The sequence below is a fragment of the Rutilus rutilus genome (genome assembly GCF_951802725.1).
Source record: "Rutilus rutilus genome assembly, chromosome: 20".
NCBI lineage: Eukaryota > Metazoa > Chordata > Actinopteri > Cypriniformes > Leuciscidae > Rutilus > Rutilus rutilus.
In genome coordinates this window covers 1785673-1802500 of record NC_140225.1, presented here as the reverse complement: position 1 = coordinate 1802500, position 16828 = coordinate 1785673, and the positions used below count along the sequence as shown (strand labels likewise).

At 35.9% G+C, this 16828-nt stretch overlaps 2 protein-coding genes across 3 annotated transcripts in view; one reads left to right on the top strand and one right to left on the bottom strand.

The window, feature by feature from the left end:
• cox5b2 (cytochrome c oxidase subunit 5B2) overlaps positions 1 to 1683 on the top strand; it is a 1868-nt gene extending 185 nt beyond the window's left edge. Inside the window, exons 1-4 of the mRNA XM_084391670.1 lie at positions 1 to 20; positions 638 to 708; positions 804 to 903; positions 1456 to 1683. The exon at positions 1 to 20 is cut by the window's left edge and continues 185 nt beyond it. Of these exons, the coding sequence (XP_084247796.1) occupies positions 1 to 20; positions 638 to 708; positions 804 to 903; positions 1456 to 1568 (304 nt within the window). The 3' untranslated portion in view covers positions 1569 to 1683. The remainder of the gene's footprint in view (positions 21 to 637; positions 709 to 803; positions 904 to 1455) is intronic.
• A 63-nt stretch (positions 1684 to 1746) lies between these two features.
• herc4 (HECT and RLD domain containing E3 ubiquitin protein ligase 4) overlaps positions 1747 to 16828 on the bottom strand; it is a 28139-nt gene continuing 13057 nt past the window's right edge. For both annotated transcript variants that reach the window (XM_084391667.1, XM_084391668.1), the window contains exons 12-24: positions 16639 to 16750; positions 15418 to 15607; positions 13768 to 13940; positions 12663 to 12782; positions 11784 to 11882; positions 11533 to 11706; positions 9427 to 9570; positions 8609 to 8775; positions 8149 to 8215; positions 7965 to 8047; positions 6093 to 6276; positions 5847 to 5949; positions 1747 to 3312 (exon numbers count right to left, since the gene is read on the bottom strand). In XM_084391667.1, coding sequence (XP_084247793.1) covers positions 3104 to 3312; positions 5847 to 5949; positions 6093 to 6276; positions 7965 to 8047; positions 8149 to 8215; positions 8609 to 8775; positions 9427 to 9570; positions 11533 to 11706; positions 11784 to 11882; positions 12663 to 12782; positions 13768 to 13940; positions 15418 to 15607; positions 16639 to 16750 — 1825 coding nt within the window. In that variant the 3' untranslated portion in view covers positions 1747 to 3103. The remainder of the gene's footprint in view (positions 3313 to 5846; positions 5950 to 6092; positions 6277 to 7964; positions 8048 to 8148; positions 8216 to 8608; positions 8776 to 9426; positions 9571 to 11532; positions 11707 to 11783; positions 11883 to 12662; positions 12783 to 13767; positions 13941 to 15417; positions 15608 to 16638; positions 16751 to 16828) is intronic.

Sequence of the window (16828 nt, the reverse complement as noted above, 5' to 3'; positions counted from 1 at the left end):
ACGTGCGATGGCCGGGAAAGGTAAGCGGCATTCAAGAATTTATCGTTTCTTCATAGAAATTATGATTTGAATTTGCTCGCGATAAATTATACTGATATAACTTTTGCACGTGTAATACTAAAGCAACATGCTGTCAGTTTCTCCGTTTTTTTTGAATGAGTGACATTAGTATAGAAAGACAGAACGGACATATGAAATCGCTCATTAATATCCTGAGAAGATGAAAATATATTTGAAAGTAGCGTTAAACACGCTCGACATTTCTTGAATCAATAACGTAGTGACTCGTGTGATTTATAAGGAGAGATTATAATCAAGGTCATTAGTTCTTTATGTTGTGAAGGGCCTTGCTCTGGCCTTTCTTGGCACAAAACTCATGTTCGTGTGCCAGTTATTCTGGATAATGGCGCACAGCAATCAAACTGAGCGTCTCTTTAGTTACCCGGAATCTGGCGACACCTAGTGGACAAATGCTGTAATCTCACTCCCAAAACAAGTGTAAAGTAAAAATACTGGGGGGAAATATGTTTATTTAATATAAACATATATATACATTTCATTTATTTTATTTACAATTAAATAATATTGTATATTTAATAGCACTGTCTTACCACCAGTAAGGTTTTCTGTTCTCCAGGCATTCCCACAGATGAGGAACAGGCTGCGGGGCTGGAGAGACGCGTCCTGCAGGCGCTGAAAAAGGGCCAGGTAAAATATAGATGACATTTTTTGTTTGACCGTAAGATTTGGCGAGTGTTTGGTTTTCATTTTGAACCACATGTCGTTTTTGATCTGTTCTACAGGATCCATACAGCATATTAAAACCAAAGGAATACACTGGATCCAAAGAGGACCCTCATATTGTTCCAAGCATCAATAACAAACGGCTGGTTGGCTGCATCTGTGAGACACGCACACACACATTTATACATTCACACACACACGCACATATACACACACGCACGCACGCACGCACACACACATATATATCTTATATATATCTATACACATACACATCTATACACATAGACATCTATACACATACACATCTATACACATACACATCTATACACAGACATCTATACACACCTATACACATACATACACACACCTATACACATCTATACACATACACATCTATACACATAGACATCTATACACACCTATACACATACATACACACACCTATACACATATATACACATATATATATATATATATATATATATATATATATATAATACACACACACACAAACACACATACATAGTCACACACAAGCGAACACACATGAAAGCACGCTCGCACACACACACACGCACACGCACACTACTGCACTTTACTTAGCTGTTGGAACTTGTAAACTATAAATGAGACGATGCAAAAGTACAATAAGAAATTATTTATTTCCAAGGAAGACTCTCCTAATAAAGGTGTCTCTCTTGTGTTGTGAAGGTGAGGAGGACAACACTGCGATCGTGTGGTTCTGGCTTCACGAGGGAAACGCTCAGCGCTGCCCGTCCTGCGGCTCGCACTACAAACTGGTCCATCACGAGCTCCCACACTGATGTGAAGCTCCCGACACACACACACACACCTGCACTTCTGAACCGCAGTGCCTATGCCAAACATGTACAGGACTCAATAATAAAACAAGTTAACACAATAAAGGACTATAATGAGTTTCTGTTGCCCTGTAATGTGGAAAAAGATGCTTAAAAAAAAAAAAATTCACAACATCAAAACTAGAAAATATTGTGTTTATTTACAATTTACAAACACAAGAAAAATGTCAGCATTTGTTTCATTGCTTCCACATATTCTTCAAAACACACACACACACACACACACACACACACACATAATGGCACAGCAACTAGTAGCGCATACACACACACACTCGTGTGTGACGAGTGTTTTAAGAGTTTTACCTTGAATGTCCTGCACCATGAACGAGTGCAATAACCCAACTCACTTATTTTTATTGGTCATTTATTATTATTACTCTGAATTATTACATTTTTAAATCACGCAAACTTCTTAACATCCGTTAGCCTTTGCATTTCCACTCCCGCATATGATGAGCATTACAACAGTGATGATGATGAACACATTCAGACACGGTCCGGCACCTGATATCAGATTTTGGTACTTACTCAATCTCTGAAAACAACAAAAATAAGTCTCAAAAACAATCTGTGTTAGTGTTTTAGTTAAGGCATATGTCACAAAAAGTGGTGTAAGATCCACTTTATTTTAAAGTCATTTAGAATAAAATCATATTCTATATAATTATAAATCAAAACATAAAAAAAAAACAGGTTTTGTAGTGTTGCTGGTAACACTGTACTATAAGGTAATGCAGGTCAAACTCGAAGAATTAGAATATCGTGCAAAAGTTTGTGCATTTCAGTAATTCAAATTAAAAGGTGAAACTAATATATTTAGTATATATAACTATATAAACACATGCATGATTATACTTTTCAGAGGGCCGACATTTCTGCATTTAAAATCTCTTTTTTAAATTGATTTAATGTAATATTCACATTTTTTTTGAGATTTTGAATTTGGGATAATCATCAAAATTATAAATATGCACGATATTCTAATTTTTCGAGTTTCACCTTGTATACGCTAATATTAGTTCATATCATTAACGCTAAAACATGTAATCTCTACATACACCAATACATTATTAGCAGTAAATGTAATAGTAAATGCATGTTAACAGTAGCTGAACGGACAATGAATAGTGTATTTATAAATGTAAATCGCTACAGTGAATTTATAAATGAACGAATTCTGTAAAACGCTGTTAGTTGTTTGTTTATGATACTAATGTTAGCGTATTGAACCTTATTGTAAGCGTTACAGGTTAAGAAAGAAAAAAGAAGTGCTTTCCAGCACACGAAGGTCACCCAAACCGAGCGAGTAACAAAATGCTGATATACAAACACTGTTGACGTGTGTCAGTCCCTCTGGGATCCTGTGCTTGCAGATTTGAGAGTCTTTATTTCAGTAACTGATGATTATTCAGATGCATGACAAACGTCAGAAGCAGCGTTCAGCGTTCAGTGACTCTCGTGCCGGAGCGTGTGTGTCACACCAGGTTGAAGCCCTGGTTGTGTTCGATGGCCTGCAGCAGCTTCTCTCGGAGCATGTCTTTGCTGGTGTACTTGGGCAGATCCAGCAGGTTGAAGCATGTGTGCGCTACTGGGAAATACTGCGGTCCTCCACCCGTGGGCTGGATCACCAGCGCCAAGCTCTTCATGCCCATGATGGGGATCCGGTCGCTGCCCGTCACGAACACTGGAGGAAACGACAGGAAGACGCCGTCAAAATACACACACACTGAGAGACTATCTTTTTTTTTTTCTCACTTTAAAAAAATTTGAATATCGCGCAAAAGCTCATTTATTTCAGTAATTCAACTTAAAAGGTGAAACTAATACATTATATAGACTCATTACATGCAAAGTGAGATATTTCAAGCCTTAATTTGCTATCATTTTGATGATTATGGTTTACAGCTTATGAACATTTTTTTTATTTTTGAGATTTTGAATTTAGGGTTTGCATAAGCTGTAAGCCATAATCATCAAAATTATAACAAATTAAGGCTTGAAATATCTCACTTTGCATGTAATGAGTCTATATAATATATAAGTTTCACCTTTTAAGTTGAATTACTGAAACTTTTGCACGATATTCGAATTATTCGAGTTTTTTTGTACATATCCCCCACATCTCCTTTGTTATCCTCATCGGGACGGTTACCAGTACAACATAGGATTCGTAACAAGATTTGACTACATGTTTGTAAAGCAGTGTATGGTACGGCTCCAGAATACTCGGTGGAGCTCATTAAGCCTTATAAGGCAAATACATCACTAAGATCCTCAAAAGTACGTCTTAAATCCAAGGGTGATCGTGCTTTCGCTGTTGCTGGTCCCAGATTATGGCACAACCTACACTTTTTTTTATTAAATATTAACATTAAATATTTTCAGGTTTTGTCTAAAGTCTCACTTGTTCTCTCTTAAGTCACTCTTTTAATGGGTGTTGTACTTTTTTATTGTTTATCTTGTTTTGTTTTCGATTATTTGTTACGTAGAGCTGTTTTGATTTAGATTACAGCACGTGTGAGCTAATGTGTGGCCTGGAACGTGCTTTATAAATAAATAAATACAAAATACAAATACATATGTAAGGAAAAAAGGGGGGAGATCAGAAGACAGGAGGAGCCAAGACTTACCCAATTTAAAAGGAACAATTATTGATATAAAAATGTACAGATATCCCCAATAAAGTTACAAATACGCCTGAGAGCGATTCTGAAGAACGTGTTAGGTGTGTTTCATCCTGATACACTAGTTTAGTGACAGTTAACTCTATCACTAGGGTTGCCAACTTCAGCAAAGGAAAGTAAGGGACCATCTTGATTCTTCATAGGAAAATAATGGGACACAAAATATTTTAACATAGTCAAGTATGTATAATTTTCTATGTATAATTGAATTCTAAAAAGATTTCAAAGGTTGAAATCATATTCAGGTTGGGTATATGCAAAACTGGATCTCAAGTCGAAATGGTATATTTGTGGCAATAGCCAACTATACATTGTATGGGTCAAAATTATATATTTCTCTTTTATGCCAAAAATCATTAGGATATGAAGTAAAGATCATGTTTGTGAGTGATTGCAGCACAATCGCAAACATAAATGGACAACTTTAAAGGAGATTTTCTCAATGTTTCGATTAAACATTTAAAGACCGTACTGGTTTTGTGGTCCAGGGTCACACATGGCGTATGCCTGCATGCACATACTAGACTACACAAACTCTGCTCCATATGGGTTTAATTCTGAACGCTACTTTGACTTTGTTGTCTTAAATACGGGACGATGCCGTCTTACACGGAGCGCTTGTCAACCTTGAGAACTGAGGTTTTGATTCCACCACAACAACACAAGACTGTGTAACACAATAATACTGCACGTTTGCAACAGGTTGACCAGGTTTTTACATGCATGTAATTGTGTTTCTGTCCTTATGGCAATACACTACAGGTGAATAGGGAAAAATACTTTACTTACCCAGCTGATTAATCATAGTACATTAAGACTTTTTTTTTGTATTACAAGTTTTCTGAAATGTTATGTTTAAACATGCAAATGAAGCATTATCTCATGCACTAATTTGCAATGCATACACTTCCAGAAAGGAAATCTGAACATTTGATAAAGCAAAAATCATATTCTTGTTTGCTTGTTTTTTGACATGTGACTCTGGACCACAAAACCAGTCGCATGGGTAAATTTTTTGACATTGAGATGTATACATCATCTGAAAGCTGAATAAATAAGCTTTCCATTGATGTATATTTGTTAGGATAGGACAATATTTGGTCGAGATACAACTATTGAACATCTGGAATCTGAGGGTGCAAAAAAATCTGAACATTGAGAAAATCTCCTTTAAAATTGTTCATTTATGTTGGCGATTGTGCTTCATTCACTCACACAAATACATGTTTGATATATTTACGGTAGGAAATTTACAAAATATCTTCATGGAACATGATCTTCACTTAATATCCTAATGATTTTTGGCATAAAAGAAAAATCGATAATTTTGACCCATGCAATGTATTGTTGGCTATTGCCACAGATATACCCGTGCGACTCGTGACTGGTGACGTGATCCAGGGTCACATATTAGAGACTATCCAGAACAAGATTCCGGATTTCTCTCTCTTTATCACTCCAGAAATCAGAAAGTACTGTAATGAATGATGTGTTGAGGACTGTGTAAATCTAAACTCAAAGATGAATCACTTACGCAGGAACTGTTTCTTCTTCTCCAAAGGCAGCTCGTGAAACACTTCCCAGAACATCTTGATGGTGGGGTGATCCGCCCAGTACTCGTTCTTATACTCCGTGCTCTGAGAATCAATACACACACACACACACACACACACACACACACACACACACATCAAGTGAATATACAACAGCATCAAAACACTTCCAAACCCATACTGTCTGTTCAAGCACAAAAACAGCAGGAGTCCCAGCAAATGTTTACCTTCTCTAATTCCTTCCAGTCGTAGTTGGTGTTTCCTATGACCATGGCCTGCAGTTCGCTGGGCTGGAAGAGCTCCAGGACTTTCCCTCCACACACTTTGTGAAATCCAGCGTGGAAAGCACTGAACTGAGGAGCCACGGAGGTGTTGAATATATAATTAACGTAGGCCTTGACAAACTCCTGCCTGGTAAGGTTGAGAATAGGTTAATTAATATTTATTAATCAAATCGTTAATACGTCCACTTTAAACATTCTACTGACTATAAGTAACTTTGCAACTACGGCCCTGTTTACACCTGGAGTTAAGATGCAATTTGGTCGATCGGATCTCAAGTGGGCGACGCTATATACAGGTGTAAAACGTTTTAAGCTTGTCCACTTTCAACCACTTCCAGAGGTAGTTGGAAACACATTCGACCGGATTGCTTTCGTAGTGTAAACGCTCATGTGATCGAATGTGTTCAAACAGACACAAAAGACGCTTGCTCTCTGACTACTGACTTAAAGGGTTAGTTCACCCAAAAATGAAAGTTCTGTCAGTATTTACTCTCCCTCATGTTGTTCAATCCAGTAAGACTCTCGTTCATCTTCAGAACACAAATTAAGATATTTTTGATGAAATCTGAGAGCTGTCTCACTCCTCCATAGGCTTCTCTGTAATTGAAACTTGCCGGGCCAAGAAAGTTAGTAAAGACAATGTTTAAAATAGTCAATATTAAGTAGTGAGCCTCCGTTCTGACGTATAACCCAGAAGCGCTGCGCTGTTACACTACGTGAACTCACTCAGACCCACACAGAAGAAAATGAAGAGTTGAATAAAGTAGTTATTTTTTATTTTTTTGCGCACAAAAAGTATTCTCGTCGCTTGATAAACTTAAGGTTGAGCCACTGTAGTCACTTGGACTATTTTAACAATGTCTTTACTAACTTTTCTGGGATGGCAGATATTGATTACCCATCAGCCTATGGAGGAGTGAGACAGCTCTCAGATTTAATCAAAAATATCTTAATTTGTGTTCTGAAGATGAACGAAAGTCTTACGAGTCCTTATGGGGTTGGAACAACATGAGGGAGAGTAATTACTGACAAAATTTTCATTTTTGGGTGAACTAACCCTTTAATGAGTAAACATTATGGGAAGAGCGCAAGACCGACGGGATTTAAAGTTTGTCGACTGGAGACCCAAGTTTGGTTTGAAGATGAAATATGTACCAAGCACAATGTTCTCTCACCACTCCTGATTTCTAACACACACTCGCAGTGTTCGGCTGGTCTGGAGGCTGTCGATGCAGAAATAAAAGCTGCTGCTCTCCGTATGTTTTCCTTTATTTCGTCCATTAGATCTTTCAAAAGATCTGAAAAAGCCCATATATTTACCCTCCCCTCGAAGAAATCAGGACAGAAGTGTTTGAAAGTGGACAAAAGAGGCGGATTAAAACACCAGGTGTAAACGGGAGTGTGTCTCCCTCGTCTACTTGTGATCCGATCGACCAAAACACATCTAAACACCAGCTGTAAACAGGGCCTACATGTCAACTAGCAGTCATTAGAGTAATACTAGACTGTATATCTGCTAACTCTTTATTGTGATGCTCCTCAATAGATATTCTACTAACTATAAGTAACTTTGCAACTACATGTCAATTTAATCTACTAATCTGAAACCTAAAATCTAACCGTAACCAAACAGTCTGCTAATACTCTAATGGGAGTTAGTTTACATGTAGTTGCAAAGTTACTTATAGTTAGTAGAATGTCTAGTGGACTATTGAAATAAAGTGCGACCAAATACAGGAATTCATATGTGAATTATGCGAGTTAATAATAGTCAATAGTCACAATGATCGTGATGAGAGGATGTAAATATGATACCTGTTGGATTTGTTGACGCTGATGTCCGTCCCGTTGGGTATCAGCTCCAACACCTCTGTGGCACCAAAATTTTCCTCTGTGATCTGTAATTATAATAACGACTGTATTGGCATTTTTCTTTTTTTAAATGAAGCAATTGTTTAAAATGACATTACATGCAAACAACACTTCAACTTGCTCTTACTGTGAAATTCAGGCAGTAAGTTTCCTCCAAATCATCCTCCGTGTAATCCAGCAGCTGCTGAAGACTCCTGAAGATCCACAGACAGAGAAAACATCACATCTACACTTAAAACACCCCTACATTCCCTAAAAGGGGTCATATCATTCATTTTTCAAGATTATCACGTAACCTCCATCTTCTAAAGGCTCTAAATAATTCATTATAATTGATTATAATGTTCCATCCCCTTTCTGACCCTTAAATTTAATAATTTTTTTAACCGAATAACTTCTCAAACACACACGTTTCTGAATACAGAAAATGTGCCATTGATGTTATTGTGTCCAAATGATGGTTTATGTCCACAGTGTGTATCACAGTACATTAAACATCTAAAACCGTCAAAGATAGTTTTGATTGTTCATGATATGAGCTCTCAAACCTATAAAGAAGCACAAAATCAAAGCGTCTGAGAACACACCTTCCTACGTCAGGCATGAGCTCCTTCAGGTCCTCTAGAGTGGGCTCTTTCTTCAGGAGTTTCTTGTACAGCGCTAGCGGGAAGTTCAGCTCCACTATAGTGAGGTTATAGATGGCCAATCCACAAATGACACCAATCAGGTGGAACAAGTCGATGTCTTCAAATGTCTGCAGTAAAGCATGAGTGAGACTGACATCCTCATCTTACACTACAGTCGCATCATCAGTGGCAGATCTGATCTTACCAAGTGAGTGAGATATGAATGAATGATATCATTTTCTTTTTAATGATTATATTTCATATGTATATTCTTTAGACATTTTGAATGATGATTCTTCTAATCATGTTTTTGATCTTGTTTTTTCTAATTAATGTATTTTACATATAAAGTGGTTGTACTTTTATAAATGTGAGGTCTAATGTTTCCTAACGTACTTTAAAGTCAATATTTACATGAATATGGTAGTTTTTCTTTAAAAACTGGCTGTAGTAAATTAGTGTATGTACGTTTAATAATCTATCTGTCAATTCATCCATCCATCCAAATATCCATCATCATCCAAATATCCATCCATCCATCCGTATACATTATGATGTATGAAGAATACAACTTGTTTTGTCCGATTTACTTCAATATACATGTATTATAAGAATAAAGGTGAACGTGTTTTAGAAATAGTGCAGTAAAGAATCTATAAATGAGATCAAGTGTGTGATATCGAAAACATTTTGTCTTTGCACTTCTGCTTTTTTATGGCCTTTAAATAAAGACTCAAAGGCTCAAGACTCAATGGACACAGCACGCTTTCTTACTATACCTTGTGAGCGAACCAGATGAGTCTGGACTCCTCGTAGTATCTAAACATGCCATATTTAGGGTCTAAGAGTTCTTTCATGATGAGCAGGAAGAACTCTTTTCTCACGCCGCCAGCGTCCACGGCCTCCTCTCCGACAAAGATCACCTGCAGAATAATAGCATTAAAAACCGCAGCAGTAGCAAAAGAGACCAAGCGCATTTAGGCCACGCCCACACCGGCTTATAACAAAAAACTAAATGTCTAAAAGCGGCTTTGTGACCGGGTGTAAAGCAAACAAGCTAAGAAACCCAGAACTACGTTTTTTATAAACTGTTGACGCCAAAAACGAGAATGATATAGAAAATGAGTTCCATTTTGTTTTCTATTGTCCATTTTATTGTGAACAGCGTGATTTTTTGTTTTGTAAGATAAAATCAGAGATTGATTTGGTAAATATGGATGATGCTCAAAGACTGAGATGGCTGTTCACATGTCAAACATATAAACTAGCCAATTATCTTGAGAAAGCATGGGAGAAGAGGAAAAAAGCTCTTTATCGAGATGATCTGTAGATGAGGATTTGTTTGTATATGGTGTGTGTGTGTGTGTGTGTGTGTGTGTGTGTGTATGTATACATGTGTGTATGTACAGTACCAGTCAAAAGTTTGGAAACATTACTATTTTTAATGTTTTTGAAAGAAGTCTCTTATGCTCATCAAGCCTGCAGTAAAAAAAAAAAAAAAAAAAAAAAACACAGTAATATTATGAAATATTATTACAATTTAAAATAATGGTTCTCTTTTTTAATATACTTTAAAATGTAATTTATTTTTGTGATGCAAAGCTGAATTTTCATCAGCAAGTACTCCAGTCTTTGGTGTCTTATGATCCTTCAGAAATCATTCTAATATGCTGATTTATGATCAATGTTGGAAACAGTTGTGCTGCTTAATATTTTTTTTATAACCTGAGATACTTTTTTCAGGATTATTTGATGAATAAAAAGTTAAAAAGAACTGTATTTATTTAGAATAGAAATCTTTTGTAACAATATACACTACCGTTCAAAAGTTTGGGAACAATAACTATTTTTTTTTTAAGAAATTAGTACTTTAATTCAACAAGGATGCGTTAAATTGATAAAAGGTGATGGTAACGATTTATATTGTTAGAAATGTTTTTATTTTGAATAAATGCTGTTTTTATGAATAAATGCTGTTAACGTTTTACTCATCAATGAATCCTGAAAAAAGTATTCCAAAAAAATATATTAAACAGCACAACTGTTTCCATCATTGATAATAACTGAGTATCAAATCAGCATATTAGAATGATTTCTGAAGGATCATAAGACACCAAAGACTTGAGTAATGATGCTGAAAATTCAGCTTTGCATCACAAAAATAAATTACATTTTAAAGTATATTACAAATTATTTTAAATTGTAATAATATTTCATAATATTACTGTTTTTTTTTTTTTTTAACTGTAGGCTTGATGAGCATAAGAGACTTCTTTCAAAAGCATTAAAAATAGTAGTGTTTCCAAACTTTTGACTGGTACTGTATATATTTGTATTCATGTATTTCCCCGAATGATTTGTATATGCAACCGGAAGATATTGGCTAAATAAGTTTGTGGTGTCTTGTAATCCCATGTGGGATGGGCCAAATGTTTGGCATGACACAGAAATAAAATTTAACTAACTAACTATAAAAAAACTGGCATTTAGATATTTGACTTACCAGTGACATTGTTTACTGCACACGTAGTGTATTTTTAGGGCATACTGAGTGTCAGGATCCCACAATTTACCCATTCTTCCTGCTGATGCTTCACGTCTTATTGCCTGTATCCACTTTTGTGTCCTTAAACACTCGTTTTTTTTCGAGTCGACAGCTTAGTTCTGGGTTTCTTAGCTTTTTTGCTGTACACCCTGTCACATAGCAGCTATTAGACATTGTTTTTTTTTTTGTTATAATTAAAAAAGGACAAGGAGACGACTTCATGCAATACAAAGTCAATGGAGACGTTTGGATCGTTTGACTCTGGCTGGGCGTGGTTTTCAGATTATGACGCGTGTCGCTGTCTCTATGAAGACACACAGATTAGGGCAAACTAGTTTACCTTGAGCGGCTTCTTGTAATCAACGTTTTTGGACTTCCTCAGCACCTCCATGGAGTCTCCGACCACGTTCTCTCGACGTACGATGAGTATGAGGCAGGGGTTTACGGACTCCACTCCTCCGCCAGAGAGGAACAGCGAGTGCAAGTTCTGTCTCTGAGCCTGGTCCACGGCTATCTGATCACAAACAGCACTGTGAGCGCACTAGAGTAAAGCGTGATGTCAAATCTTCAGATGCGGCAGAGCTCTCTCACCTGCATCTGGATCACGGCATCAGTCTGGAGGAGCGTCGTCTTCGCCTGAGCGTCAAAAACAAACGGGTATTTGCACAAGATGACCTGAGAGTCCATGACCTGTTCGAGACAGACGGGAGACAGTGGAGAGAATGTGACTATGATTTGAGATTAAAGTGAAAATCCAGCTTTTAATGTTGTTTATGTGTCTATGTGGTGTTTTTAATGTGCTTTAAAAACAAACCATGTGTAAATTCATAAGTCGACTCCATTGCTGAGTATTTCCTCCTTTAAACTGCAGTGAACCAAAGACAGTCTCAAACACACGCTTTGAAATCGCTGGTGTTTCTGACGTCACAAACTACCTTGTAACCAATCAGATCAACGTGTGATCGTCAAGAGTGGATCTCTGAGCTGAGTGAGTGAGTGGAGGCGGGGCTCATTTGCATATTCATAAAACCACGAATACTAAATGAGGCAAGGGTGTCGAGTTACATTCAATATATTTTAGGGCATGAATATTTTTTTTCACAGGAAAAAACTTCTAAATATGTAATTTTGGTGATTAAAGATGAGTTTTGAGGGATAGAATTATTGATTTGAGGGGAACTTTAAAGGAAAGTGTAATTTTTACACATCTCGCAGCACCAAACAGAACAACCAAAATAAAAGACAAGTTTCAAACACAACCTAATTCTGTTCGGTGCTGCTAGTAGAACAAGAATTACACTCTTTTTGAGCAAAGCACTGCTCCAGGTGTGTGAGTGTGTGTGTATTCACTACTCCTAATGTGTGTGCGCTAACTTGGGAGTATGGGTTTCCATACTTGGCCTTCACATGTAGCTTGAAAATTCAGGAGTGTAAAATGATGCCGATTACCTTTAAACAATGCAAACTCACCAAAGAGAACATCTGCTGCTGAAACCAGGTGACATAATCATTCCTGATGTCAATGAGCTCATCCAGCTCGTGAATATAGAACTTGTCATACTGGATGATCTGGCCAGCACGCTCATTAACCTGCAACACCATCATAAGAATAATATTAGCAAATTACAATATGGTTCCAATTTCTAACTACTGTACATTTCACCAGCAAGAATGAGAAGAACTTCATGTTAACTAATGTAAAGTACAACATTATGAGTGGATAGTAAGATGAGCATCAGAGCATTTAGAGGCATGCCATTTTAAATGATTTGGTACACACTAATTCTACTTTAGTATTTAAGACAGATGTTTCCCAAAATGGGGCACAGCCAGTGTCTGTTCACTAGGGTTGGCTACCAAACTCTGCACTTTTAATGGCACCGACCAAATTACGTTAAATTACAGCAGTCTCACTATATGAGAATATGAATGCATGAACTGCATCTCCAGAGTCACTTCATCAGAATTTTACATTTCATTTAAGAAAAACTATTATTGTCATATCATAAACACACAGAGACTCAAAGGTCTTCAGGGCAACCCGTCAAAATAAAAGTTTGGTTTAACTTGATAAAACATATTACTGTTGCATAGTAGAATTTATATGTCTTAATTTAATAATAATACTAACACTAATAATAATAAATTATTATCAAAATGTAATTTTTTCTTCTGTTTTAATTTTAACAGTATAAAGCTCAGTTGTGCAGAATGTTGTTTGACAAAAACGTTTGTTTAATTTCATATGACATAAAGATAAATTAAATTAATGTTTTATGTCTTCATTTGATTACCAGAAAATACACAACACAGAATTTGTGGAAAACCAAATATTTCATAGAAAGGAAGATTTTTGTAAAAAAAAAAATATATATATTAAAATTGTTTTTATGAATATACAAACATCAAAGACAATTGCAGACAGCGACTTGTATGACACAGACTATAAATGACTTACAGTTTCTTTTCATTTATTGATGTAAAGTACCGAAAAAAGGTACCGACACAGAATTTCATCAACCGGTTAAAATATAAACGGTACCCAAACCTACTGTTCACCAACTGTGTTGCTCACCGAGTGGAGGATCTCCAGGAGTTTGAGGGAGGTGTGCAAGAAGCAGGTGAAGATCCTCTGTTCAGAAAGGGGGATTCCCAGTTTCTGCATCCGCAGCAGATACACCACCACCTCCTTATAGAGCTCCACCAGCCTCTGGAAGACCGTCGGCTCAAACCCGGACCACCAGTTTCCTTAAAAAACAAAAAACACATTAAAATAACAATGGTTGATTCTAGATGTAGGCTAAAAACAAATGTAAAAGGGAGATTCTTAGAAAAACTACCAAGAACTTGATCTTCAACAGATTTAAACTCTGAATAAGACCGGATGAATATAGATTTTTTTTTGCATGCTACCACAATAAGTATTTGGGGGAGCAAATGTGCTTAACTGACATTAAAACAATGTCACAATGAAGAAAAATAAAAAAAATAAAAAAAATAAAATCCTAAACAATCATTTTCTTTATGCAAAAGTTGATATCATTTTTTTTTTGGGGGGGGGGGGGGGGGGGGGTGAATTATGACCCAGACATTTCGTCATGAGATTCACCAACAAACTAAATTATCAAACAAGAAAATAGTTGAAAAAATTATCTTGGTAAGAAATTCTTCTTTTTTTTTTTTAGAAGTGGAATTCACAAATTATTCTTTATAAAAAAAAATATTGAGCATCAGGAAGGCAGGATGATTCCCGAATGGCACGGCCTCAGGCATGCTGTGAGACGAAGCACTTATACTGTGAATGTGTCAACATGATGTACTCAGAAATACCTACCAATGTGCAGAAGTTGACCATTGCCTATTGTACACTAATAGTGCACTACACATATGGCAAAAGTGGCCATTGTGTAAATACATGCGGTTGCAAAGAAGTTAAATTCCTTTTGACTTCAAAAAACAAAACTGGCTTAGAATGTAATGGTCCGACTGGTCTGGGAATTTTCCTAGGTAAGAGAATAAAGTCTTTTAAAGAAGTAAATTTGTGGATCCATTTATAAAAATTGTATCTCTTTATATTAAGCCCTTTTTGTACACAGCAACCGCATTACACAGAACATGTTTGGTAAAATACTGTTCATTCAAATAAGTCATAATTTAGCACTAATTTAATTTAACACAAGCTGTTCTCAATGAGATGATCCAGTCAAAAGAAATCAAAGTCAAAATAATTATTTTGTAAAACATTCAAATATAAACATTTTACGTCCCGTTATTTTTATATAAATTGAGCAGTAAAATATATTTGATACAAAAATATTGGTAACCCTTTACAATAAGGTTCATTAGTTAACATTAATGTATGAACTAACATGTACATGTAACAATACATTTGTTACAGTATTTATTCATCTTTATGTTAGTTAATAAAAAATGCAGTTGTTCATTGTTTATTCATGTTAGTTCACAAACTAATGTTAACAAATACAACATTTGATTTTAATAGTGAATGTTGAAATTAATACTAACTAAGATTAATAAATGCTGTGAAAGTATTGTTCATTATTAGTTCATGTTAACTAATGTTAATTAATGAACCTCATTGTAAATCGTAACCGAAATATTTGCTACCTGCTGATTTTGGACCAGCAAAACATTGTTCAGTGTTTTACAAGAGTCGTGACGAAGCCCAACACACAGATTTCCTCTTATAGAGGATGGGACGTACCGAGCACTTTGATGGGGGTGTCTTTCAGGCTCACGATGGCCTTGGCGAAGGGAATGGTGAGGGTGGTGTAGTTGCTGGGGCTGTTGAGGAGCGGACACTCGGGCAGCGTGAGGTACAGTCTCAAAGCCTCGATGTCTGGAGGAGAACTGCTCAATCTGGGGAGGAGATGCTTCTCCAAACTAGCGGCTATCTGGATTAGGATAACGCATGCATTGGTTACATCAGGAATGATGAGGACTTAAAGGAGCAGTTCACCAAAAAATTTATGCTTCTGAAAATTACACTAGCAGTCAAAAGTTTTCGATAGGTACGATTTTAATGTTTTTAAAAGAAGTCTCTTCTGCTCACCAAGGCTGCATTTATTTGATTAAAAATACAAAAAAATAATAATAATATTGTGAAATATTATTACAATTTAAAGCAGCTGTTTTCTATGAGAATATATAGTAAAGTGTAATTTATTCCTGTGATCAAAGCTGAATTTTCAGCATCATTACTCCAGTCTTCAGTGTCACATGATCCTTCAGAAATCACTCTAATATGATGATTTGATGATCAAGAAACATTTATCATCATTATCAATGTTGAAAACATCTATTTAAATGTTTATTTCAGGATTATTTGATTAACAGAAAGTTCAAAAGAACAGCATTCATCTGAATTAGAAAGCTTCTGTAACATTAAACACTATCATTCAAAAGTTTGGGGTCAGTAAGAATTTTTAATTCATTTTTTGGGGGGAAAGAAATAAAAGAAATCAATATGAATTAATCAGGATGAATTAAATAGATCAAAAGTTACAGCAAAGACATTTATAATGTTACAAAAGATTCTATTTCAAATAAATGCTGTTCTTTTGAAATTTTAATTAATCAAAGAATCAACATTGATAATAATAATGAATGTTTGAGCATCAAATCCTCATATTAGAATGATTTGTGAAGGATCATGTGACACTGAAGACTGGAGTAATGATGCTGAAAATTCAGCTTTGATCACAGGAATACATTACATTTTAAAATATATTAAAATAGAAACCAGCTGTTTTAAATCGTCATAGTATTAAACTATATTACTGTTTTTTTTTGTATTTTTAATCAAATAAATGCAGCCTTGGTGAGCAGAAGATTCTTCTTTTAAAAACATTAAAAATCCAAAACTTTTGACTGGTAGTGTACATCGGTTTCATTCATGCTGGAAACATAAAAACAAGTGACTCACAATCTGTGAGATTTGTGGGCAATCAGGTTGGATGAGCCTGTGGTAGAGCAGCCGGGCCGTGTTAATGTCCACACCTGAGCACTTACTGCTAGTGCTGTAGTGATCCGGACTGCTGCAAAACACAACACTCATTAGAGAAACCATAACTGTATATATACACTGTACACCATGTGTTTTGAGTGTATAGCAT